The sequence below is a fragment of the Microcebus murinus genome, chromosome 4 (assembly GCF_040939455.1).
Source record: "Microcebus murinus isolate Inina chromosome 4, M.murinus_Inina_mat1.0, whole genome shotgun sequence".
Taxonomy (NCBI): Eukaryota; Metazoa; Chordata; class Mammalia; order Primates; family Cheirogaleidae; genus Microcebus; species Microcebus murinus.
In genome coordinates, this window is record NC_134107.1 from 63,736,441 (window position 1) to 63,763,312 (window position 26,872).

At 44.6% G+C, this 26,872-nt stretch overlaps 1 protein-coding gene across 1 annotated transcript in view; it reads right to left on the reverse strand.

Annotated features, from left to right (window-relative positions):
* The window catches only part of TENM4 (teneurin transmembrane protein 4), a 229,066-nt gene that overhangs the window by 157,972 nt on the left and 44,222 nt on the right, over positions 1-26,872 (reverse strand). Inside the window, exon 5 of the mRNA XM_012744510.3 lies at positions 26,052-26,262. Within this exon, the coding sequence (XP_012599964.2) occupies positions 26,052-26,262 (211 nt within the window). The remainder of the gene's footprint in view (positions 1-26,051; positions 26,263-26,872) is intronic.

The window sequence follows — 26,872 nt, forward strand, 5'->3', positions numbered from 1 at the left end:
TGAACCAACTTCACTGCCACACCGGCTTTTCTCTGAGGTTACTTGAGTGTGTTTTGCTCCTTGCAACTGAAAGAACCCTAGCACATCCATTCACCTTGGTATCCCATCAGGATCTACCTGACAGCTTGCAGGCTTTGAAGATACCTGTAGAGTGCGGAACTTAATGTTTTTTTTTAAAGCATTTCCACATACAGCTTTTTTTGATCTGTAGGGTAGCTCTGAGTGGAGGAAGGGGAGGTGTTCCTACCCCCCTCCCCCTTTTGGAGATGAGAATGAGAAGGCACTGAGAACTTGCTCAAGTTCATGCAGCTAATAAGTGACAGGGCTATTATTAAAACTTGGATTTCTGCTTTTACCTAATCTAGGGGTTCTTCCACTATACCACAATTGCCAATCCAGTGAAAAAATAACATGATGACCCCACTCCTTTTGCCTCTAGTCTCTAGTCAGTTATAGAGTCAGGACTACACATAGGATGTTGCCAGGGCCAGCAGATTCCAACTAGTGTCTATTTTGGTTTTGTTAATTAAAATTCTGGTTTTAAAGCACACTTACAGGTATTCAAAAACTAAAATGCAGCTCTGGCACCCACAACTGTATCATACTTAGACAATAATATTAATTCATTTATTCATTGATCATTTATTCATTCAAACTCTATTGACTCCATTGTACTGATACTGCCGGGAGGACCCAAAGCATAGTCCTTATTTTCAAGGAGTGGTGGAAAGGAGTTAGGCTTTGGAGTCAGGCAGATCTAGGTCTGAATTCCAACTCTGTTACTTCTCAGGGTGAGACAGAGAGAGTCACTATATCTGAGTCTTAGTTTACTCCTCAGTAAAATGAGAAAACCATTTGCTTTGCCCGCTTGTGAAAATTAAATAAAACCACCATATATTATACATGCACCTGGTACATAAAACTTGCTCAGGAAATATTGGTTTACTCCTGTACAATCACAGTGATTTTCAAACTTTAGCCTGTCTCAGTTACCTGAAAGCTTGTTAATACGTGCATTGCTGGGCCCTACCCACCAGAGTTTCAGATTTAATAGGTCTGGGGTTGGGTCCCAGGTGATGCTGGTATCTTTGGTCTGGGTACTACTTTGGGAACCACTGGTCTGGAAGAAAGACAGACTTTACACACAGGTCTGTAAAAATAAGCCAGAGAGGGCTGAAAGACCTAAACTATGCAAGAATGCAAAAGAGCTTGTGGACCAGTTCCAAAGAGGGGGGCTGGGGTCCTCCAGGAGGTAGTATTTGAATAGCTCTTAAAGAATAGGCAGCCTTTTGAAATGCAAAGCAGTTCTGGGCATGATGGGGGTCAAGTAAGAGCCAGATCCAGAATAATCATTTTTGCTGCTCCCACGCAGTGACCTGCTGATCATCATGCCAACTTCACGTCGAGTCTGTCTTTGGGACAAATTACTTAAGAAATAAGTTTTTTTTAAAAGCTCAACTCAGCTGTGGGCTAGAGAGTTCCATCTAATGAGCATCACTTTGTGTTGAATTATTCTGTGATGACAGACAATGTAGGAACAGAAACAGGCTCGAAGGAGGTGGGGTGGGGAGCTGCTAATTATTCTCCAATCATTTATCCAGGCTTGTCACCAAGCTCTCTACTGCTTACAAACCACATGGAAAACCTAGTCCGCCTCTCCTCCCTTTTAAGTCAGCATGTCCAGGTCTGAAAATGCACAAAGCTATGTAAAGGTGATACAGATACTTGCAGGTTAAAAAACCCCCACATAGGCTTAGACTTTGCTTGTAAAATGGAAATATCCAGGCCATGTTACCTCTGGCCTGGGCCACTGCATCAGCATTCTAAGTGGACTTCTGTCTCCAGCCCTGTCCCTTTCAGTATGTCCTGTACCTGCAGGCCAGAGCTATATTTTGGAATTAAGTCTCTTCAGGCCACTGATCAGTCCACCGTTCCTTGTCATCTGCAAACAGGAACCCTATGGGCACTTTTGTTTGCACATTGTTTTAAAAAATTCAAATTAGTTGCCAGAATTTTGAAAACAGGAGATTTCAAAGGAAAAAAATCTTAATGTTGGCTTTAAGATACTTTGATGTTTAGCATTTGTTAAATATCAAAAAAATATTAACAAATTGAAAGACCCACCATGACAACAATCTTCTCTCATTTATGGGAGGCCCAGGCCCCGTGGTCAGCCTCAGGCCCTCTGCAGCTTCCTGCACTGATGCCACCTGCCTGGCCCTGAGGCATCCGAATATACCACCTGGCCTAGGGCAGTGTTTTCCAAGAGTCACTTATTTGGGTACTGCCTTTATGCTGCTGCCATATTCACATACCATCTGTCCTATTATTCACTTAGCATTTTTTTTTTATTTCGGCTACTTAGCATTTTTTGATTCATTTACTTTCTTAAAAAATGTATTTAAAATAGAAATTTGATATCACTATGAAATAATGATTTGATGAACCTAATTCTATTTTTTTCAGTTTACTAAAATTCATAATTCTGGAGACACAGTCTATGTATAATCTAAAATAATCTTGAAAATTATGCTTTAGGAAACACTGGAGAGGAGAAAGCCCACATTTTTTAGCCAGATTAAAGCTTCAACTTCCCTTTTCAAAGGTCTCCCTCCTGTCCTCTTTGTGCTGCTGCCAAATTCTCCTCATCCCCCACCTGAACCCACATCCCTTCTTCAGCCTCCCTGACTCAGCCTATGCTGATAACTATACATGAAAATCCCTTTTTCCCTTATTCACTTGTCCAAGTCCTACCAGTTCTTCAAGTCCAATTTAATTTTATTTATTTTTTGAGATGGAGTCCTGCTCTGTCGCCCAGGCTAGAGTGCCATGGCATCAGCCTAGCTCACAGCAACCTCAAATTCCTGGGGTCCAGCGATCCTCCTGCCTCAGGCTCCCGAGTAGCTGGGACTACAGGCATGCACCACCATGCCCCGCCAATTTTTTCTACTTTTAGTAGAGATGTGGGTCTCACTGTTGCTCAGGCTGGTCTCGAACTCCTGACCTCAAGTGATCCTACTGCCTCAACCTCCCAGGGTGCTAGGATTACAGCTGTGAGCCACCATGCCCGGCCTAAATATTACCCCTTTCATGAAGCTTCACCAGATTCTTCCTAGCAAAACAGAGCTCTCACCTGAATCCTAATGGCAGTTTCCTTCCATCTTTCACTTATTATCTACTGCTTTCTACTTTGTGGTCCGGTTATTTGTGAGTATGGCTGTTTTCCCATAGTAGACTGTAAATTCCTTCAGAGGAAGGGATCCATTTCTGATTCTCCCCCTTATCTGTGCCACCCCGGTGACTGGTACACTGCTTTGTCTGGAGGAGCTGCTCAGTCCTCAGTCAACACTTGTTAAATATCAAATGACAAAGGGCAACTTGCGATTGATTTCATGTCTTTTGGTGTGGTCAGCCTCAAATCCTAAGGCTGGGCTCTTTCTGTGGAGCCTGGACTGCTTATATCCTTGCTGATTTCTTTTTTTCAAGTTTCCTTTTTATAAATTCTTTCCAGACCTGAGGCTTCACTGTCATCTCTCTTCCTCTGCCTGTTATTATACATTCAGCTAGACACTGTACTGGGCTCTCTTCTCTCAAAACAACACTAACCATGTGTTTGGGGAGCATGCAGTAATAAAATTTTGCAGAGCTCTGATTCTTTTCTCTAGCAAGAGCTGCCAAGATGGCTTCTTTGAATTATGTACCTGAATTACTTCTATCAGGATATAACACAATAAATTGATTAGCAAGATGGATACATTCTCTGGCTCTGGTGGATTTTTCTTTACAATAATTATAATGCGTGTTGGTCAGCTGCACAATGATTTGAACAATCTTTCTTTCTTATTTATCTACTAGGTAACACTCAACATAATAACTTGGGTCTATAACTTTGGGCCAGAGGCCAAGTTGGACTTCTGCTTGACACCAAATCCTATTAGAGATCATGGTAATGTAATTATATGTTCGAGTTAAATTTTTTATAGTTGCTCTAGCCACCCAGACAGATCACTCCCTCAGTTTCTAGGCAGAAACTGCCCAGTGGCAAAAGCCATAGCTACATATCTTGCAAGGAACTGAGAAATAGTTGCTGCTGTGAAAAGTTTATAGAACCTTCTGGCTACTTCTGACTGCCTGGTAGCAAGCAAGACTTTCAGCCACCATTGTACTGGGTTATAATACAAATGTTAGCCCCTGCCTGGGCCTGGCCTAAAAGGGAAGTCTCCCTGGTTCCCTGACCAATGAATGGTGGCCTGTCCATGTGCCAGGGCTGCCTGCTTTCTGTGCAGTGAGAGGCTTGGAAGTGGTCTGTCGCTCCTGCACTCAGCTCTCTGCATGCGTGGGTGAAGAGAGCCTGAGAGGCCCCCTGAGCACTAGAGCTCAGCCCCTGTGGCTAGCCAGCCTTCCTCCCAGGTCCCTGGTTCCCTCCCCTTGTCGAATGGGCTGGTATATGAGCGCTGACCCAGGCATGGCCAGCTGGGGCCTTGTCTCCTTTTGCCTAGTCTCCAGCCCACCCCTTACTTCCTCAGGGCTGGATTGTGTCTCTGGCATGATTTGACTTTCCATGGCGGAACTCCCTCTTCCACAGCTGAGCATATCTATGCCATCAGGCAGACCTGGGTTTGACTTCCAACTCTGACTCTAACGAGCTGTGCAACCTTGGGCAAACCATTTAGTGTTTCTGAACTCTGATTTCCTGCCTTACCTGTATCATGGCGGGTCTGGAGGGCCAAATGAAATAACGTGTGTAAAGCACTCAGTGGGGCCTGCAGTAAAGTCTCATCCGTGGTAGGTAAAATGAAACCCAGTCAGAACAAACCAAACACAGCAAAACTGAGCGTGCGAGTCAGAGGCTGTGCTGTATAATGGAAAGGGCACAGGCTTACAGGCTTCAGAGTGAGACCCTGGGAGTTCTAATCCTACTCTGCCACCTCCTGTGTGACCTTAAGCAAGTCATTTCACCTCTCTGTGCCTGAGTTTTCTTGTCTGTAAAACGGGAATGATTATAAAGTCCCGATACACAGTAGGTATTATAGTGTCAGCAGCTAAAAAATTGTGGATAAGAGCTGTGGACCCTTCCATGTGGGTTAGTTTTGGTGGCTGTCCCCTGGCTGACCTTACCTCACACCTTCACTAGGGGCTTCCAGCATGCTGTGCAAGCAGGTGCATGTGTCGTTTCTGACAACAGGATTAGAGGGAGCTCAGCTCTCAGCCTGGGAGAGCAGCGATTAATGCTCCAATACCATCTCCACACAGTACTGGCTTATGTCATTAAGACACAATGAGTCCACGTGAGATTATGTTTCTCCTGCCTGCAGGACACATCATAACACACTGGGATGTGTCCACATGGAGGTATTGGGGCTGCTGAATTCCCTTCTCCTTTCAGCTCCTATTTCCAAGACACGGACAACAGTTCATAGACACGACTCCCGCTTGCTGTGAAAAATGAGCTTTAAGAGTCCAGCACACTCTTAGAAACCCTCTGGGGGCATTTCCCATAAATTCCCTTCACACTGGCCAACACCTGGCTTCTTTCCTCTGTTACTGCTCAGCCTGAACGCCGTGTGCTGCCCGTGATGAGGGAGGGGGCTCTGATGACTGGCCTGATCCATCAGGACAGCCAGGGTCTGGACCCAGCGGCCGAAGGCAGGGTGCACATAATGGAGAAGTCGCGGGAGCTGCAGCCTGCTCACTGCTCACTGTTCAACTGAGGCCATGGGGGGCTGATGTGAGGCTTGCTGGGTCTTGGGGCTTCTAAAGGATGCAACAGAAAGCGGGAGAAACAGATCAGCGCCCTACCAGGGGACAGACACTCCCGCAGTGAGCCTTCCATTCCTGGTGGCTGGCCAGCACTAGGGAGGACGCAGGTGCACATCCGGTTAGAGCAGCTGGGCCTGAGGTGGCCGCTGCCCTGGTCCTCTGATGCCTTGCCAGGCTCTGACTTTCTAAGGTTTGGGGAGAGCAGCTGAGTGCAGCCTCTCTTTCCTCTCAGACCCTGGGAGATCCCAACCTTCACACTCAGCCGCCAGGACAGTAAATTAAGAGAAAGGCTCCAGGCAGGCTCACTTTCAAAAATATCCTGTGAAAGTCAAAGGAGTGCTGGAATATCGGGCCTCTCATTCTTCCCTTCTAAACTTCTTCGATTTTTAGCACAGATCCAAGTTTTTAATAATAAATAAATTTAGACATCAAATGAAGTAACAATAAAAGCAAAAGCCATCACCACCACCGCATATCCTACTATGTGCTAGGCACTGTGATAAGCACACTAATCTCATACACTGTTTCATTTAATGCTCATCCCAGATGAGCAGTATCATTATCCCCATTTTTCAGATGGAAAATGGAGGCCTAGAGAAGTGAAATGGCTCACCTGTGATTGCAGAGCCCAAAACGGTTAGGCCTCCCAAATAGCTAGTTACTGAAAATCTACTATGTACAGGTCACTAACAGATTTAATTGCCCCCTTCTCTGACTCCCCTAGCATGTAGCCCAAGTTTCATGACAGCTCAGCTGAAACTGCACTGCAGTCAGTTCTCTACACTGTGCCTCCTCACTGCATATGCACTTGGAGGGCCACGGTGGGCTCTCAGTCCTTCTGCAGCCCCAGGCCCCAGCTCATGGCCAGGCCAAGAGCAAATACTTGGTCAACAGTCTGTTGTGATGTAGCGAAGACACAGCCTCTGCCGTCTGCCCTCACGGTCTGATAGGGGTCCCAGTGCAGTCAGTGCCTGCGGTGAATAAATGCATAAAGCCCAGAGGAGGAAGCAGCATCTCAAGGAAGTCTAGGAAGGTCCTGCAGCTCAACCTCGGAGGGTAGGAAGATATTCTCCAGGCAGAGAAGGGCACAAGAAATATTTAGGAAGAAAGAACAACACTTTCAGAAGCAGGTGTTCTCAGAATTGCAGGTAACGCAGCAGGGCTGGGACACAGGATGGCCAACAGCCTTGAGGCTGGGAAGGACAGTCAGCTGACAGATGCCAACAATGAGGGACAACAGACACTTCCCATAGTTGCAGCTGGAGGCACAAAAGAGCTTTATTTAGGCAAATCAAAGTCCCCAGCATTATAAATATTTCTCCTCTTTGAATAGTCTTTTGAGACTGACAATGACCAGGCTGCTGAACCCCAGGTCTGGGCTTAGGCTCGGTGACTCCCCGGCAGAAAACGTCTTCATTGGGTGCTCAGCTAGTCAATATGTGTCTGCTTTGGGATGTACACTAGAAGTACAAATTAAAGAAAATAATACGAGAGCCTACTGTGTGTCAGGCAGAGTGCCGGTGCATTGCATCGTCTCCAATCCTTCCCAGGCGCAGGAAGGGTAATTAACTCACTTTCTCAACATCTCACAGCTGGGTGGCTGCAGAACTGGGAGGGGAGACCCCGCTCTCACTCCCGGCCAGTCTCAGCAGCCATCCCCTGCGTTCCAAGCAGCTTCTCATCCTGGATTTTTGTTCTGTGCCTCTTCCCTTCCTTTCTTCCTATCCAGACGCCTTTTTGGAGCCCCCTAGCCTATAGTGATGGTCATCGTTGGCCTTCTCAAAATTCCCTTGACAAGTCACCTTGAGCCGCGTGGTACCCCCATTTGTTGTCTTCAGTGTTACGTTTCCTCAGGCTGTGAGGAGCTCTTAGCGGACAAGGGCCCCAGACGTGCACAGCCTTAGTGTCCCCCAGGAGCAGTGCAGTGCTTTGCATACACACACACACACACATACACACGCACACACACACACGCACATAACCCACATGTATGTTTTTAACTTGATTAGCTTTCTGTCTGAATTAGTAGAGTTGGGCTTAAAATCTAAATTTGGGTAAACTCTAAATTTGGACAATTGTGTGACTTTCATTATTGTGTGAAAAACAAATATGACAGAGGAATTTGGAATAACAATCATATTGACATCTATTGCACACTTACTGGGGAGCCTGCTCTGAATGCTCTGCATGTATTAAGTCATATAATCCTCATGATAAGATCTGGGCCTACTGCCTTGGCTACGTCTGCCCAAGGCGAAGTAGCCATTACTAACAAGACGTGGTATAGGAATTGGAACCTGGGTACTCAGCCTCCAGAACTTATCCTCCAAACCATTACAATGGTGTACGAAAGGTTGCTAGCCTGTCTACATGCTCCAATCACCACAGTGTCCTTAACTTGGGTTATTCTGGATAATGAAAGCTTAGAAAGCACAGACTCTCATGGAGTCATCCAGCCTTCCACCCAAATAAGTGTGCAGTAAATGCGGGATGTGGAACTTTCCCTAGAATAAGCCACCCGAGTGAACTGGGCTAAGTGAGGAGATGTACAAGTTCCTATTACTACCTCCAATGGACACATTCAATATCCTTTCTTCCTTGACCTCTGTAGCATTAAATGTTTTTCCTCCTAAACCAAAGTAATATATGTACACAGTTTAAGAAGTCAAAGCTATAAAGCTTACAATAAAAAATAGCAGTCAGTCCTCTGCCACCACCACATACCTGAATGCTACTCTCAACTCTTTTGTCTTTCTCTTTGGATAGATGTTGAAATCCACCAGGGCAGAATCCCTGTCTGCTTTGTTTGTGATGGTAACTACAGCCTGAGCAGGGTACAAGGCAGAAAGAAGGTACAGAAGAAACATATTGAATGAATGCATGCTGGCAAGAATATTATGAATGAAAGAATGAATGAAACAAACAAGAGAACAGCATTTAAATCCAGGCTTTCCATGTACTTGCTGTGTGATCTTAGACCGGTGAAAAAGCCTTTCAGAAAAGCACCTTATCTTTTCTGAACATCAGCTGCTTATATTAAATTGGGACAATTTAATATTGTCCCAACTAACCCTACTAGCTGCTGCTAGTAGGATTGCTAGCACCATCCTAGTCACTGGGTTGTGAGGATCAAAAAAAAAAAAAAAAAAAAAAAGAAAGAAAAAGAAAAGAAAAAACTGTATGTCACTGTGTTCAGTAAGCTAAAAGTCTCATACAAGGTAAGGGATTATTGCTGTCATGGTAAACTCTGCTGCACAGAAAATTCTCATCCATTTTGGGCATGGAGATGCAGGAAACAGAATAGTAGGCTCAAGTTTTCAAATCTCAGGATTCTTTAACATATTCTTCCTTTCTTAAAGTGAATCCCCACTAAGCCTTCTCTGTATCCTCTAATGCTAGGCATTCAAGACCTAGAGACCATCTGGGATCTTTTCTTTCACCTCAAGCAAAGCTGGTTTAGAAAGCATAGTGTGCCTTCATGGTTAATGGTTTTAACTTAATGAAATTATTTCAAAAACAATGAAAATATTTAAAATATGTATGCACATGGAGATGTGCAACAGAGAGCTGAAGAAACACACATGTGCCCACATCGTCTGCAGGACTTAAGTTATACTGGCTACTCAGATCCTTTTCTGGTCCTCTGGATTTGTCCATTTCATCACTTGTGCCAAATGGGAGAGGAGGAAATTTTTAGAAGATCTCGGCTCTTTGAGGTTATAGTGTCGATGTATTGACAAAAGTCTCGTCTTTCACAACCCCTGTCAGTTAGAATCTTTGAAGCACTGCATTAGGCTCGGCTTGGAAGGGCACCGGACTTCCATGGTCAGCCTGACAAATCCACACCTGTAAAGCCATGGCTTGACTTCCACGGCAGGAAGGGATTGGGCAGGTGGAAAAAACAGTGCTCTCAGAATTGAAAAATTTGAGTTCAAGTTCAAACTCTACCTCTAAACTACACAGAATAGGCAAACCACATTGTTATTAAGGGATGTGTTTATATCATAAATATAACTTCTGTGTCTTCTGGGACTGAAAATTATAAATATTTCCCCATGTTTCATAATAATGTTTTCATAATAATTTTTAATGGCTGTACAATATTAAGTGGATAGCCCATATTTTATTATATGCTTTCTTCTAATTAGACAATAATTAGACATGGATTGTTTCCAAATTTTCACAATTGTAAACAATGCTGTGATAATCAGCTTTTGCTAGGTATTGGTTTATTTCTTTAAAAGAGACTCTCAGAAGTTGAGCATTTTTATGGTTTAACATAAAATGCCAAATTGCTTTCTCAAAGGTTGTACTGATTTACAACGCAACTAGTGATATATATATATATATATATATATGGATGCAGTTCCACTGCAGCCTCAGTGGGACTTGATATTAACTTGGGGTATTGTAACTTATTAGGTAAAAAAAAAATTACACCATTATTTTAATTTGTACTTCTTCATTCACTAGAGTGGTTAAACATATTTCATGTATGTTTATAGCATACTATACATTTTTGGAAGTTTTTCTACATATAAGCTTTAGCTATTATTTATAGGATAATAATGCTACTCCCCCCGTCCAGTTTATGGGTTTTACTATAACACACATATTAACCCTTGCCCTCTCACATTTACTGCAAGTATTTTTTTAATCTACTATTTTTCTCTTTGTTTTGATATATTTTATAAGACACATGGAAATGTTACATATTTATATAAACATTTGTCAGTCTTTTTCTTTGTAATTTCTTCAATGACTTTTAAGATTCCAAGTCCTTCTCCAACCCAGAGACATGTGAATATTGGGTTTTACCCTCTTTTAGTTTGACTTTTAAATATTTACCTCTTTAATCCATCTGGAATTTATTTTAGCATATGGTATGAGATGAAGTCTGAATCAGAGGTTGAAAACTAAAATTCCTCTAGGGGCCAGGCAGCCAGGGATAGGAGTAAGGCTGGCTTGCGCTACAAAGGGATGAGGTGGAGACTGGTGAGTGACAGCACATGAGCTCCATTCAAAGGCGGCAGGGGCTCATTCCTGCAGGAATTTTAGTCTTCTAATTTTTTGAGGGAAGCCATAAACCTGTAGTGCTATGTGAAATCGTCCAATTTTAAAATAGTGGGCCAACAGTGCAGGCTAAAAAACCTTCTCTGTTCATCGACCACATCCATCCCATTGAATGCCACTTTGCCTCCTCTGGTTTAAGCTAATGCTTTTTCAAGTTATTCCAACAACTTTTTAAAAAAAATTTTTTATTTCAGCATATTATGTGGGTATAGATTTTAAGGTTTCAAATAATGCCCTTGCCTCCCCTCCCCCCATAAGTCTGAGCTTCAAGTGTGACCATCCACTAGACGGTGCACATCTCACTCATTATGTACGTATATCCTTCCCTTCTCCATTGATTTGTGATTCCTCCTGCTTCAAATAATAAACTTTTACATATAACTGGTAGTATTTCTAGGCAATTTTACTTCATTAATCTGCTTGACTCCTATTCTCTTTTATTATAGATTTATGATAGCTTAAGAACTTTAAAGACAACTCCCCTTTCATTATTCTTCTCTTTGGAATTTCTTCTATACTTTTATCTGTTTATTATCCCAGATGAAGTCCTAAAACAATCAATCAAATTTCTTCAATTCCCTTTAGGATTCCACTTGGCATTCCATTAAACCTACAAATTGACATATTTAGAGTATTTCACCTTCCCATCTAGGAGCATGTTATATTCCCTAATTATTCATGTCCTGCTTTATAGCTCTTAATAAAATTTTGCAGTATTGCTACATAGGTCACATATAGTTCTCATTAAAATGATATTTTAATTTTTATTGATTTTTTTTGACTAGGACATTTTCATCATATTTCATAAGTGGTTAATGCAGATATATGAGAAATCTATTGACTTTTGAAAAGCTATCTTATACCCCAGTTACAAGTTCTGAATTCTTATAAGTAAAATAGTTTTTTAATTAATGTTTTTGTGTGTGCCAGGAATATAAACACATCCTTCACAAATAATAATAACTTTGTCTCAGCCTCTTGTTTCTATGCCATGCCCTATATTGGCCAAATCTTCTAAAACAGTGCTAACTATACATACACCGTATATTATTAGCAGTTTTAAAGAGAATTCTTCTAATATTTAAACAGGAAACATAATATTGTCTTTTGACCAGAAATCGATGTTCTCTATTATGCCAAGTTTCTTTCTTGTCTTTCGCTTTCAATATTTTTATGACTTACTATTATCCACAGAGTCATTTTCATCAGTTATTGAACACAAAAGACAGATCTGAGCACAGTGCATTCAAAAAGTATTGGATGCTTGCAAAATAAGTGTGAACCAGACATACCTGTTGGGATCCTACCTCTGCCTCTGTGTGACTTGAGCACAACTCCCTGCCTAATCTGGAAAATGGAAGTAATAATTCTGCCTGCATGAGTTGGTTATGAGAATTAAAAGGAGTTAATGTAAATGCATTGTGCTTAGTGTAGGACTTGGCACCCAGGCAAAGCTCAAAAGATTTCACTTTCTTCCTCCACCACTTAAACGAAAGAGATAATTGTGATACAATATCCCAAATGCAAACTTTCCATGGAATACCTTGAATTTATAGGCTTGAGAAAATTCAATTTGTGAAAAATACCACCTTAGTCTTCTGCTTTAGCACATAGGGCTTTTCCTCGCTTTCCCAAAATTATACAGTCCATCCCTTGCACCTTGCATGGACTGTTTTAGCCTATGACACGAATGAAAATAAAATATCAGGCTGACATGTAATATGAACCAGGAATGAAACAAACTGGACTTTTTTTAGGCCAGAACATGAGCATTGCTCAGATAAAGGCATCTACGCAAACTGAAACCAGATGTTCAGAGGTTTCTGGCTTACAATGTTTTATAACCCTTCATATAGCACTCATTGTCCTGTCATTTTAACAGAAGGTCCTCTGCTCTGTTTAAGTGGCAAGAAACCAGCCCGGACCTCGGTCACATTTGCCATCATTAAACCTTTGCTTGATTGTAAAGGAACCCTTTCCCCAAGTAGAGATCCTTGGTACACACTCTTCAGCCAGAGAAGTGCCAGGGAGTGACAATGTACACACCCTGCAGAGTCGCTGGAGCACAGCCTGAAACGTCTTTCTACTGTAGTAGGACAGGAAACTTAGGGGTACTAGGAAAGGGGGTACTGACTTGGGAGGGGCCCAGGAATGAAAGTCAGTGTAGGGGCTGGGCGTGGTAGCTCACACTTGTAATCCTAGCACTCTGGGAGCCTGGGCGGGGTGGGGTGGGGTGGGGGACCGGAGGGGGGGGGGATCCCTTGAACCCAGGAGTTTGAGGATGCAACGAGCTAGAGCTGTGATGAGCCCACTGTACTCTACCCAGGGTGACAGAGGGAGACTCTATCTCAAAAAAAAAAAAAAAAAAAAAAAAAAAAGAAAAGAAAAGAAAGAAACCAATGTAGACAGAGCATGGATTTTTCAGTCAAACTGGCCTAGATTCAACAACTCCTGGCTCTGCTCTTACTCATGTGTGACTGTGGACAAGTTTGTTAATGTCTCCGAACCTTGTTTCTTCATCTATATAAAGGAAATAATAGTTGTTCTTGCTTCCCCCGGGAAGTTTGTTTCAACTATAGGTTAGGTAATGCCTGTATAACACTTAGCACACTCCTGGGGCCCTGTGAGAACTCAAAAATGTTAGTGACTATTACTGTCAATAATAGCAGCAAACACTCATATAGCACCTATTATGTACCAGGCACTGTTCCTGGTATTTTACAAATATTAATGCATTTTAGCTTCATGATTACCTTCATGAGGTGAGCACTCATATTACTGCCATTTTTCAGATAAGGAAACCGAGGCACTGATGGGTTATCTGTCTTGGTCAAGGTCGCAGTGCTCGTAAGTGGCAGAGACTGCATTCCAGCCAGGCCATCTGGCTTCAAATCCATTCCCTAACCACCACACCACACTGCCTTTCTCTTCACTGTCACGTTGTGCAATATTCAGTGTTGCCTCTGGGTTGTCTTTACACAGAAGGGAAACACGAGCCATTCAGGCCCTGTGTGGCTTACCTTGTGAGGCAATCCCTTTCTAGAAAGCACCGCTGGCCCTGAGATCAGCGTGACCTCTACCCTTATCCCACTCACCGCCACCTTCAAGCTTGACCTTTCTGTCTTCACTGCCCTCTGTCCCACCCCAGGGAGAAGCATCCCTGCCCCTTTCCAGGCCCCTTCTGCCTTTGCCCCCCATTCCATGCCTCCAGTCTCCCATTAATCACCTCTCTCTCTTCTGCGCCTCCAGTCTTCTCCCCTGGCTCCTCTCCCATGGCTGACAACACATTCAAGGCTCCCCCACCTTAGGTAAACCTTTCCTCAAACCTGCCTCCTCCTCCTCCGGTTCCTCCCATCTGTCTCCTTCTCTGCTCTGTCCAGAAGGAATGGTTTCCACTCCAGGCCACACTTGCTCGCTCAGCCCTGTACTCGCAGTGACCTGGCTTCACTGCACCAGGGGGCAGAAACTGTTCCCACCAAGGGTGCCAATGACCTGCTAATGACCAATTCCAGCAGCTTCTTTGTAGTCCTCTCCCTAACTTTTCTATAAAGTCAGTCTCTACACGTCTTCCCCTGCCCGCCCCTGAATGGTGGGCCCCCTCCTCGACTTCCTGCTTCTCAGCACACACATCTCCTCAGGTGCCCTGCTCACACCTGCTCCCTGTCACACCCACAGTGACGGCGCTGTGCCTGTCTCCGGGTCTAAGCCATCCCCAGCCTGCCCACTGGTAACTGCCAAGAGCCAACATCCATTTGGAAACTCTATTAGCAGCTCAAACCTCATGTGAATTTACCATCTCTTTCCTTCCTCCTCCCACTTCCCCTCATTTCCTAACTTATTTAACGATATCACCATCCATCCATTCTCTGCGTAAACTCGTAAACTTCCTGCCTCTCCCTTACAGCTAAAATATAAGTGATCAAGAAAACCAGCCTATAATGTCCTAAAATGCATTTGCTCTTTTTTTACAAAGGTGGTGGCATTTGCCCCAATTCTGGCCTCCTTCTTTCATCTAACCCTGCTGGCTACAGAAACAGTATTCCAATCAGTCTCCCTGTCTCAGTCTGAGAATCCAACCCATTTGTATATCCCATTGCCAAAGGGATCTGTCTAAGACCCAACTCATTCTATCTCTTTGCTTAAAAACCCTCCTGTGCTCCCTACTGCCTTCAAAACCAGACTTCCAAGATGGCCTACAAAGCCCATATTAGGCTGGCCTGACCAAATTTTCCAGGCTCTCCTCCAGCCACCATCCCTTCATATTTTCCTCCCACTCCCAGTCTCCTGGACACACTCGATACTCTCGCACAAAGGCAGAAGTGGGAGAGAACATGGGGCAAAAGATGTATTAGAGCCAGACAGGCCTAGATTCAAGTTCCAGCTCCTTTGCCGACTGGGTATTTAACTTCTGCCTGGTCATTTAATACTCTCATCTTCATTTTTCTCTAGTGGAAAAATATCTACTCTGTATGCCTGGTGTAAGGGTTTCAACTAGTTTATCTAAAACATCTAGGATAATATTTAGATACGGTATGCATTGAATAAACTGTAGCTATTAATAATATTAATTTTGCCAAGTAGTTCCAGAGAGGCAGGGAGAAGTTTATAAAAATTGAAAAGCCCTAAAACTTTTAGGGCTAGCATGGGACAGTTGATAAGTTCCCAGTGGAATAATAGCTTAGTGCCTTGGAATGTTCTAGAACCCACATTTCCATTTTAGAGCTGCAGCAGCATTTGCAAAGATAGATCACAGGACTTGAACCAGTGTGAGTTGCTCTGCCCCTGAATTTAGCAGCCTTGGCACACATAAACCTCCCAGGGCTGAAAGAAAGTTTCTCAGCCAGGTGTCTGCTATGTCCTGGATTGGCAGTTGTGCCTTCTCTCCTTCGAAGCTGACCATAAGAGGTTCATGCCCAAGGCAGACGCTTCTATGCTACAGGCACCATCAGTGACCTTTGACCCTCTCACTTGTGGTTCACTGACCCTCTGAGGAAGGTCTGCCATGTTCGGACCTTGTCAGGCAACTGGGCTCCAAAAGAAGTTACTGGATTGGATTCAGAAGACCTGGCTTTGTGTCCTTGTGTGAGTCACTGTTCATAGACTGTGACTCATCTTATCACCTTCTCAGTTCCTCCAAGTTTTGGACTGAATTGTGTCTCCCCCACAAATTCCTATGTTGAAGCCCTGACCCCCAGTGTGGCTGTATTTGTACAGAGGCCCTACAAGGAGATAATAAGGTTGAGTGAGGTCAGAAGTTGGGGCCTTAATCCGATAGGACTGGTGTCCCTATTAGAACACGCACACGGAAGAGGCCACCTGAGGACAAAGCAAGAAGGTGGCCATCTGCAAGCCAGGCAGAGAGGCCTCACCGGAAGCTGATCCTGCCGACACCTGAATCTTAGATGCCCGGTCCCACAGAACTGCGAGAAACAGATTTCTGTTTCAAGCCACTCAGTCTGCGGTATTTTGTTATGGCAACCCTAGCAGACTAATACACTGCTTTTTCTTCTTCTTCTTTTTTGGGGCAATCTTTCCTTATCTTTTCTTTCTGGGTTCCCACTTCTGCTCTGGTCCCAAGTTGCTAATAGTATTTGTACGTGGCTTTCCAGCTCACTGAGCACATTTCCCACAGTAAGTCCTTTCTGTCTTCTCCTATATCCCCGGCAGAGGTAGAAGCCCTCCTGTCTGCCCCCATGGAAGCTCACGCAGACCTGTCTGTTGGCACAGACCACATCACACTGGAATCGTGTAGGAAAGAGTCAGTTCTCCCAGTTGATTGTAGGCTCTCTGAGGGCAAAGCTTCTGTTTTATTCACTGCTAAATCTCTGGCACTTAGCAAAGATGGTCAGTAAATGTTGAATCATTAAGAGATATTTAAAAACACACTGAGTACGTACCATGAGTCAGATGCTTTCATGTTATTGTTAGACTCTCTACAGCACGTTTGATTCCTAATCACAGGGGAGTTAGGTGAAGCTAAGACTTATCTAAAATCCCGCATCTCATAAATACAGCAGCCTGAATTCAAACCCGGGTCTGGCTGACTCCAGAGCCTTTGCCCTTTCTCCAGACCACACCACCTCTCTGGTCACAACTCTGCCTCCAACTGTACTTCTGCCTCCGACAGCCTCAACTAGCCACCACCGAAGCCAACTCCAGCAGAGAAGCACATGTCACCTGCAGCGAGGTTATGCCCACGAGGGTGTCACCGAACAGGAGGCCACACATTTAATTATGTCCCACATATCAGCAGTACTAGAAAGGGAAAGAAACAAGATAACACCATGTGCGAACCCTCTCAGAGCTGCTGTTCTGACAGTAGAAAAGCCAGCTGGCAAGATGGGCATGAGCCACTGCCTTTAGCAACGGACAGAAAAAAAGGGCTATAATTTAATCATCCGTTGTAAAAAATGAAACTATTACTGATACATTATCTTCTATCAGAAACTCCATCTGGATGGAGGGTGGGAGTAGGGTTTCCTTCCGCAGCAGTGAGCACGAGGTCAGACACGTTGTTCTCAGCAAGGAAGATGAGCTGGCGGTGGGCTCACTGCCAGTGCACGTGGGCCTGGGAGGTGTGGATGCCATAACCTCTCAGACCCCGTCCATCTATACCAGGGGTCCTCAGACTTTTTAAACAGGGGGCCAGTTCACTGTCCCTCAGACAGCTGGAGGGCCGTTGGAGAGTGGGGAGCACATTCCACACATGCGCACTGTGGGCCGGGACGAATCAGCTGCTAAGCAGGACAGGCAATGGGGGCAAAATCACCCGGAGGGCCGGATAAATGTCCTTGGCCGGCCACATGTGGCCCGCGGGCCATACTTTGAGGACATCTGATCTATACAGTGAGAGTGTATAAGGAAACACATGGATGTCACCACTCTAGACACCTGGATTTAGTCCTGGTCACTGAGATGTAAGAGAAAGAGCTTGTGCATTGGACTGCTAACCTAGCTTTGTTACTTCCTGTGTATGAGATCTTGGCAAGGAGCACGAGATCTCTGAGCCCCAATTTCTTTATTGATAACACAGAAATACATATAATCCAACTCCCCGGTTGTTTGGGAGCTGATAACGTGCTCTAGACAGTACCTGGCATAGGATCAGTGCTCAGCTGACAGACTGCCGTACGTGTGATCCTGGGTCTGCCACTTGGTGGCTATATGACCCTGGACAAGTTGTGGGTGGGACTTTTCTAATCCTCAGTTTTCTCATCTTTAAAAGTGTGAGAATTAAATAAATAGAAGGTTCGTGAGGGCTCCTTGCATTATGTATCTCGAATGGCAAAAACATAAACCACCATGAAACAGAGGCTCACGGTGGCTCCGGTGGAGAAGATGGCTGAGATGCTGAGGTGAAGGAGTCTCAGAGTGTCTAGATTCTTGCTATGGAACCTTCCACCAGCACGTTCTGCCAGCCCCCGCCCAGCTCTCTGACCCTCACAATCTCTTTTGCCAGTTGCATGTCTTCACTCACCCCTAAAATGGACCATTCCTCACACCTTTTCTCTTCCTGCTTTAGTCTCTTCTCTTAGGAAAACTCCCATTAATCCCTGGGGTTTGCCAATAATCTTCATGGGTCACTGTATAGCTCAAATCTGCTCATTCATCTACATTTACAAGGCCTCCATCCCGGCCCAGGCCAGCGCCAGCCCCTGCCTACACTCCTAGCTGGTTTCCTAACTCCTACAACTGGAGCAAACTTTTAAATATGTTCATCAGATGAAGTGATCCAAAGTCCTGCAATGGCTTATCCCTTAGGATAAATTTAAAAAGCAAAACTCTTCACGTGCCATGTTAAGGCCCCGTACAGTTTGGCTCCTGGCCACCTCTCCAACCTTACCTGATATATTTCGGCCCTACTCCACGATGTGACCAGCTTAAAGTTTGAACAACCCAGCTCTTTCCTACCCCAGGGTCTTTGTATATGCTCTTTCCTCTGCTTGGACTATTCTTCCTCCAAACATTCATCTAAGCAACTCCTACTCATACTCCTGCCCCAGCAATCCAAATTATGCCTCCCATTTGTTTCTCTAGAGCACCTACTTTCTTTACCACAATGCAGATTTACCACTTACTATTATGTATCATTACATAACGACTGTACTTAAACTTGAGAATCTATCTGAAACCATCTCAAACATGTCTATGAGCATGAAGGCAGAAAGCCTTTTACACACTACTGACACCAAATGTCTGCTCAGGACATGGCATACAAAAAGGCAGTATACACAGGTTGAATAAAAGAGCAAATCAGCAGATAGTGTCTAGGTCTGTCTGCCACCTGGTGTCTACCACTCTGGACTGCTCGTCCTGTCCGTCCTTAAGGCGTCAGGCAAGGGGCTTTGAGGCTTAATGAAAAAGGCCTTGGTGCTTTGGATGGTGTCAAAGACTGAACCAGGCCATTTTCCCTTCTTCTCAGTGAGATGGGCAGCTTCTCCTTTTTCTCAGCTCCACTCACCCTAACTTACTAGCCCATGAGGACCTCAGGGTCAAGCACCATGTCTGCCTCTTGGCTGTACCCCGGGCCCAGGCCAGGGTCTGGCACACAGTAAGCAGGCTCTCCGCTGGTATTTGTTGACCAAACTGATGTGAGGGAGCCTGTGCAGACACTGCTGGTTGCCCACCCCACATTCATTTCCCTTCCTCCTGAGAGAACCCTAATTTTATTTAGGGTGCCAATGTGGCAAGCTAAAAACATCCACTTCTTTAGACTTCTTACAGCTCTGAGTGTCCAAGTGACACAGCTCTGCCAAAGAAATGGAAGCTGAATGTACTAGGAAAAATTCTGCTCTCCTGCCTCTTTGCCTTTTCTTCTTTTCCCTGCCTTAGATGCAGACCTGAGTCTGGGAGCTGCAGCAGCCACCTTATGGCCACGAGGTGGCAAGCACAAAAACAGCAGCCCAGAGTGACAATGGCAGAGCACAGGTGGACGAGTCTGGTCCCTGATGCCACTACTGAACTGCTGCCCTGGCCCTGGATGGATACGTCCTAGACTAAGTGTGTGCAAGAGGGCATCAAAACTCCACTTAAATGCCACTCTAGGAGGGGTTTTCATCTTCGCGTACTAAACACATTTCTAAGCATCTCCCACAGAGAGACAAGCTTTCATTGCTTGGCACCTGTGGTGTCCTTGGGCTACTTTTTCTTCTTTTCTGCCCTTGTGATTCCAGGTAGAGAATTCAGAATATTCAGCGGTCCAAGACAAGACGCCCAGGGTAGCGGAGGAGGAAGGGGTGGGGGCAGTGGGAAGCCCTGCCCTGGGGTGGGTAGAGCAGCTGCCGCAGGGCCGGTCTCCAAGTCTGCAGATGTAGCACTCTGATATTCCTAGCTCCCTTCCTCTGAACATATTTCTGGCCACAGTCCGCCTCCAATGTGCTGACTTGAGCTCTCCCTCGGCCTACAATTTTATTTCACTTATACCAGATTGCTTCGAATAAATCACTGCATCAGGGAGAGGTGAGTTCATGGGGCACTTTTCCAAAGAGGTGTTTCCATTAGAAATTTCACAGAGTGCTGCCAATGTCATTTACAAGAAGGTTAATTTATTACCAAGAGGCCTTGATTCTTCATTGCCGTATTTACATCTTATAGTATAATTTAGAGGAAGGGGATATGGGGAGTCATGGGGAAGGAGTTTATTAAAAACTGAAAATCATTCCCCAATCACTTTTCTTGGTTTCTTATTTGAGGTAGTGCAGGGTTTTACACAAATTACAGTATGTAATGTCAGAGATTTTTCTCTCCAGATCCTTGCAAATGCACTCAGAAGCTAATGCCCAATCAAAGCAAGGGAAATAAAGGCATGGACCAGCTCAGTGGTCTTTGGCGAAGGATGAAGAGCCCAATTTTGATGACCCTTGGAAGACAGAAACTTAGGTGAAAGTATCTAGGCATAACCAGGGGAAAGAGGAATGGACTAAAGGGGAAGAAAATGAAAAATACCACTAGTGCCACTAGACAAGTCTTTCTTTCTGTCCTTCATGGATCTCTCTTTTCCACACAGGTGGACAAGCCCTCACCTTCCTCCAACACTCATGCCACTTTGACCAGTGACTCCAGGAATGACCTTTCTTGCTCTTTCCCTTGGCTTAGAAGCACTTACTGTATAAATCTTTCATCTTCCTTAATCTAAACCATGAACTACTTTTGCCAGAAACCATGTCATACCTTCTCTGTATCCCTAGTTTAGGAAAGAGCACGGATGCAATATTTGTTGATAACAGAAAGCAAAGATGAAAGAAGGAGGGAGGGATAGAAGGAGGGAAGGAAAGAACTAAATATGCTTCTAGTCCCTGGACATAGAACAGACTGATTTACAGTGGCTGTCTGGCCATACAAAAGAACTCTTCTTTTCAATTTCAATAACCAGAAAGACCACAATATGTTTCTCATAAAAACTCCTAGTCTCTGTATTTTCTAACAGTGTTTCTCATTTCTTTTCTTGAATTTCTAAGTCCACTGCAGGGTACCTCTGTTATTTTCCAGCTTGGCTCACATTCCCACAATGTCAGGTTGATCTGTCCTTTTACGCTCCAGCGTCAACCAAAATGAAAAGATAAGATGCTATCTAGAGACCCAAAATACTGCCATGCTAAATTGTTAGGACTTTGGGCTGCAAGCAATGCATACAAAGGCATTTTTATTTTTAAAGTTTTAGATGCTGTGATATTTTCTTCATGGTCTTAACAATTTCTCAAGAAAACTTCCAGGGTTGACGTAAGATGGTTGCTTATAATTGGAGGCAAGTTAAGAAGGGGGAAACCATATTCCATACAGCACAAATAGAAATAAAATATTTAATGGTAACCATGACAAATAATGAGACACAGTGGCACAGTGGGGACAGTGTGAGATGTGGAGACCAAGTTTCCATCCTAGCTTTGCCTTTAACTTTGGACTAACTCTCTGAACCTCAATTTGTTCATCTGTAAAGTTAAGATCAAAGTACCTATTGTCTAAAGTTCTTGTGAGGATTAAGTGTACACAAGAGGGCTAAGCATGGCTTCCCAACACATAGTAGGCGCTCTTTAAATGTCTGTTAATGAATGAGCACAGGGAAAACAGAAATAAGTGTAACACCCAAAATGGAGGTTTGATCTTGGGAAGAAAGCAAATTTTTGAAGAAGGAAGCTTATATGTTTTGGAGTCAAAAAGATGCAAATTCATGTCCTAACTTTTCTTTTAATATCCCTGAACCTCTTTCCTCATTTGTAAGGCGGCAGGGGTGAGAATAAAAATAAGAACAATCACTCATGGAGTTACTGCAAGCCTTAAAGGATGTGTGTGAGCAGCCTTGGTAACCTGCAATGGGTGGAGTGTAGTTCAGCGTGGCACACATCCCCCTACGGCATTCAACACCTGGGGTCAGCAAGGCTGCCCACCCCCAGCCGAGCCAGGACCCGAAATGGTACCCTCAAATTCTGTATCTGTGCACATGGGCGAACAACCACTGTTTCTGAAAGGAGCTTCCAGGTTTTATTCTAAAACTTGCTGGTTTCAGTGGGGTGTGTGTACATGCTCGTGCGCGTGTATGTGTGTGGGTGCGTGTAAATGTATCTAGTTTAGTGGGAGATCTGTCAACATCAGGTCTCTGTGTGTATATATTTGTGTATACAGTTTGTAAAGTGCTTTTAGATTTTTTTTTAAGGCAAAAGATAAACTCATTTAATTTAAAATCATCAGCTGGATTGCATTAAATGGAGGGAAAAGCAAAAACATACACAATATAGCCATTTGTTAAATTAAACATAATTATTTCTCCTGTTACTTAATTACAAACAGGCGTAAATACTCTGGATTCTGACAACTTAGATCTTCTTAAATTCTAGATCTGTATTTCGCCATGTAATGAAGGAAGGGTCATATTCCAATTTGTGTGTTAAGCAAACCTGAGAGTTACAATTGTATATTGGGACCATAATGACTTCACTAAAACAAGACCTAAACTTTTAATTAACCTGCCAAGACAAATTACAGCACATAGCTCACAGGTAATGATCACAGACAGCTGAGACTCAATGCCAGGGACTCTTGGGGAAAGAGGGATTAATAGCAACATCAGAATCAGTCTGTTTTTGTATTAAAGAAAAAAACCCCAGTATTCATTAAACAATCAGTGTAGCTCGAAGGGAGACAGACAGGTCAGAAAGGCAGTAAGAGAAAGGCGGAAGGAGAAACAGGATGGGAGAGAATATTAACAGCCTCCATTTATCGAGTGCTTATGGTAACCCAAAGCCTGTGCTAGGCACTTTATATTTCTCTAATCTTCACAACAGGGACTGCAAAGTACTATTATTATTCCAGGCAAGAAGAGTGAGGTTCAGAGAGGTGACATGACTGTCCCTGGCTGCACAGCTAACACAGGGCGGTGAGGGCAGGAGGCACTGGGAAGTAGCTCTCCTCAGGTGTCTGTTTTCAAAGCTCCCTTGGAAGACAACCAGCATCAGGATCCCCTGGGCTCTACCGCAGGCCCACTCAGTCGTGAATTCTGGAGAAGAGGCCCAGGGATCTGAATTTTTACCTAATTTCCCAGGTGATTCCTTTATTCAACCGTGTTTAAGAATGATCCACAACCTGCATCCTCAAGGCCACATGTGGCCTTCCGGATCCCCGAGCGTGACCCCTCGATCAATCAATCGATCCAAACTTCATAGAACAAATCCCTTTAGTAAAAGGATTTTTTTTCCATAAAATTTGGATTTAGTCAAAAGGCCACACTCAAGAATCCAGAAAGCTACATGTGGCCCTGAGGCCACAGGTTCCCCAACCCTCTGGCTCTGAAAGACATTATAGGGTTAAGGGAAAGTGAAGACAGGTTTCATCATTTAGGTGAGAATGGAGAAACCACAGGGAAAAGCAAAACCATCTCCCTAATCATGATAAAACAGGCTAGCAAGCTCTGACAAGCCAGGAATTGGCCAAGGTACCTTGCTGTACCTACATTTTATTTCTCTAAGATGCGTATCCTAATTAAAAGTAGCTTTCTTTGGGGGTTTGTATTAATATCCGTTCATATTTATGCTCAGTTATTAAAAATAAATAAGGCTGATTGCAAAAGCTCTTAGTTCTATGCAAGTGCCGTACTTCATGCTTCTTTGTGAACCATGCTTGAGAGAAATCAGGCTGTGAGACCAAGAAGCTGTAACTCAGGCAGCACCGTGACTTGATAATCATGTCCTTCCACTGAAGCCACTGTGTCCAGAAAGAGAAAAAAAAAAAAAAAAAAGGAACTGCAGCCTTGCAAGCCCTGCCGAGTGACAGCCAAATTGAGGGTGAGGGTCAAACCTGTCAGCCTTGATATCACCAGTAACCACCGAGCTGGCTGCAGCCTCACATTCTAGAATCCTGACAAACCAAGAGCTGGGAAACCTAAGTGACTTGTGCAAGGTGGAAACACAACTTAGTGGCAGAGACTCAGAACTGAGCACACTATGTCCCACTTCCACCCAAGAAGGCATTCGGGGAGAAACCCCAGACTGCGGCCACTGACAGTCTCGCCGAGGGGAGCTCACTGCCTTCCTCACTGCGAGACACCACGCCCCGGGCACTGCCCTGAGTGCTGGCAGGTGGAGAAGACCATGCCAAAGTCCCTGCCCTCCAGGCACTGAGTCCGGTGGCTAGGACAGACACCTCCAAATCAAGGGCAGCACAGAGGCTGGTTCCTGAGTCACACCTGGCTGCCTGATGCCCCTACCCCCTTCATTTTGCCAAGAGCAGGCATCCTCAAACTGTGGTCCACAGGCCACATGTGGGTGTTTTTGTCCATTTGTTTTTTTTACTTCAAAATAAGATATGTTACACTTGTGTTTATATATGTAGAAAAAAAAAATAAGATATGTGCAGTGTGCATAGGAATTTGTTCATAGTTTTTTTAAAACTATAGTCCGTCCCTCCAACAGTCTGAGGGACAGTGAACTGGCCCCCTGTTTAAAAAGTTTGAGGACCCCTGTCCAAGAGGGTAGAATGTTGAGGCCACATTTACAGCAGAAGCTTATTACTCATGCCCTGCATTTAATGGGAACATACTCTCTGCCTCAATATTAAGGGCAAAATTTCAAATAAGAGGTTAACTGGCTTGAAATTGACTCCTACTGTTTAGAAGTAAGAACCAGGGTCTTGTAAGAGTTTTGGAAACCTAGAAACCAGATTCAGAGATTTTTATTAAACTCCATTTTTCCATGTCATAGGGACTCCCAGCCAATGAGTGAGTCAGAGAGTTTTCAGGTGAACTCTAAGCAACACAGAACTTTTCATTAAGCAGAAACCCCATTCCCAGGTGTTCCAATGAATGGAGTTATGTTTTTCTGTAAGTTTTATTTTCCTGTAGGGTATTTTACCTCCAGGCTGAGTCACGGTGCTTCCAATATAAACTCAGAAAAAAATGTTTTCTGTCCTGAGTCACCTAGACTGACATGTCCTAAAACATACCGTGGCAATCTAAGGAGAAGAGAAATCCTATGTAATGTGTTGATAAAGTAGAAAAATTCTTTAAATAGGGGGCCAGACTACCCAGACCCCCACAAGCTTCTGAGGTGGCCGAGGGGCTCACTCTGACCAGAGAGCTGAGGCCCCATTCCATGGTGAGGGACACGGAAGGTGCCAGCACTGGTTTCGCACAGCAGGGCTCACTCTGTGTCAGCGATTAGGCTATCTCTGTTCTCAGCTAAACCCCAGCCTGACTGATTGCATTATTCCTCCAGCTCTCTGCACTGCTATCCTCACTTTCTCTTCAAGCCTCTGTCTTCTTTTCTCATCTGCCAGGGGTTATTGGCTCCCAAACAAAACAAACCAAACCAAACCAAAACTCAAGCAACCAATCCGTGTGTTGAACCAAGTGAGAGTCTCAAGGCGAATAGGTGGGATGGAAGTGGCAAGAAGACATTGCCTGTGTGTGGCTTGTCACGCAGGATTCCTGCCTCACTGTCAGTTCTGCCCCTAGTCTCCAGAGGTGCCACACACCCAGCTGCTGTGCCACGCACCAGGCCGCAGCCAGCACAGGAGGACGGTGGGCAGCAGCCTGGGCTCAGGAGCCAGCCCAGAGTGGCCTCCCTGCCCCTCCTGTGGCTCCCAACCTGCATTTCCGGCTGATTCCTCTGCTGCAGGCCCAGTCAGGAGGTCTCGTGCCAGGTCCAGGGAGCACCCGCGGCTCTGACATTCCCGTGTTGGTGTCAGCCCCCAGAATCCCCACCCGAACAGACAACACCCCACTTCCTTACCGATGGCAGTAGTGAGAAAGGAAACCACTTCGGACTCCTTCCCGTCATTGTAAAAAGCCAAGTGCCAGATTCCCGAATCCAAATACTGGATGAAGCCGGTCTCATGGCTGGAGGGGGGGACCACTCCCCGAGACTGGCGCTGGGGTCCCTCCAGGCTCCGCGCCTCCTGGGCCAGGAGCCTCCTTCCATCCAGAAGCTCCACAAAATCAAACTAAAGGACAAAGAAAGCACAGTTAGCAGTGGGTCTGCTCCACCACACGCCAGGTTCCTGCTCCTTGCTTCTCCCGGGAAGGACATGGGGAAATGCGAATTGAGAGAGATGTGACAGGCTGCAGCCGCAGGAAGGCTGATCAAACTTCTCCCAGGCCCCATGTTTTCATGGTAATATTCCCCTAATGCTCTTGTGAGTGTGGCATCAGCAGTGGATTATTTTTTAGTTGCATTTTAATTTTTGCTGTATGGGTGGATGAGTTTGTACCAGGATAACCATGCTTTTTAGTTAGTGGTGGGCACATGATTAAAAACCCAGCCACCTCTTGATCAGTTGAACTCTGTGCAAGTAACAATAGGAATCTCAGGAGCTAGGACTGGAATTGGAGCCCTGGACAGGCCTGAAATGCCAGTCATGTGCAAATGAAAATTTGATTCATATCTACATTTCTTTTGTCAATGGTCCTTGCTAAGCACTCCAGTTTCAGGGAACAAATTTAGGGGCCTAAACTGGATCAGCTCAAAACTCTATCAACACTTAAATGCTGCGTCAAATACAGTTGCCAATTGATTGGAGACTGCTTGTGTGACACTCCAGAAGCCAGTCACAC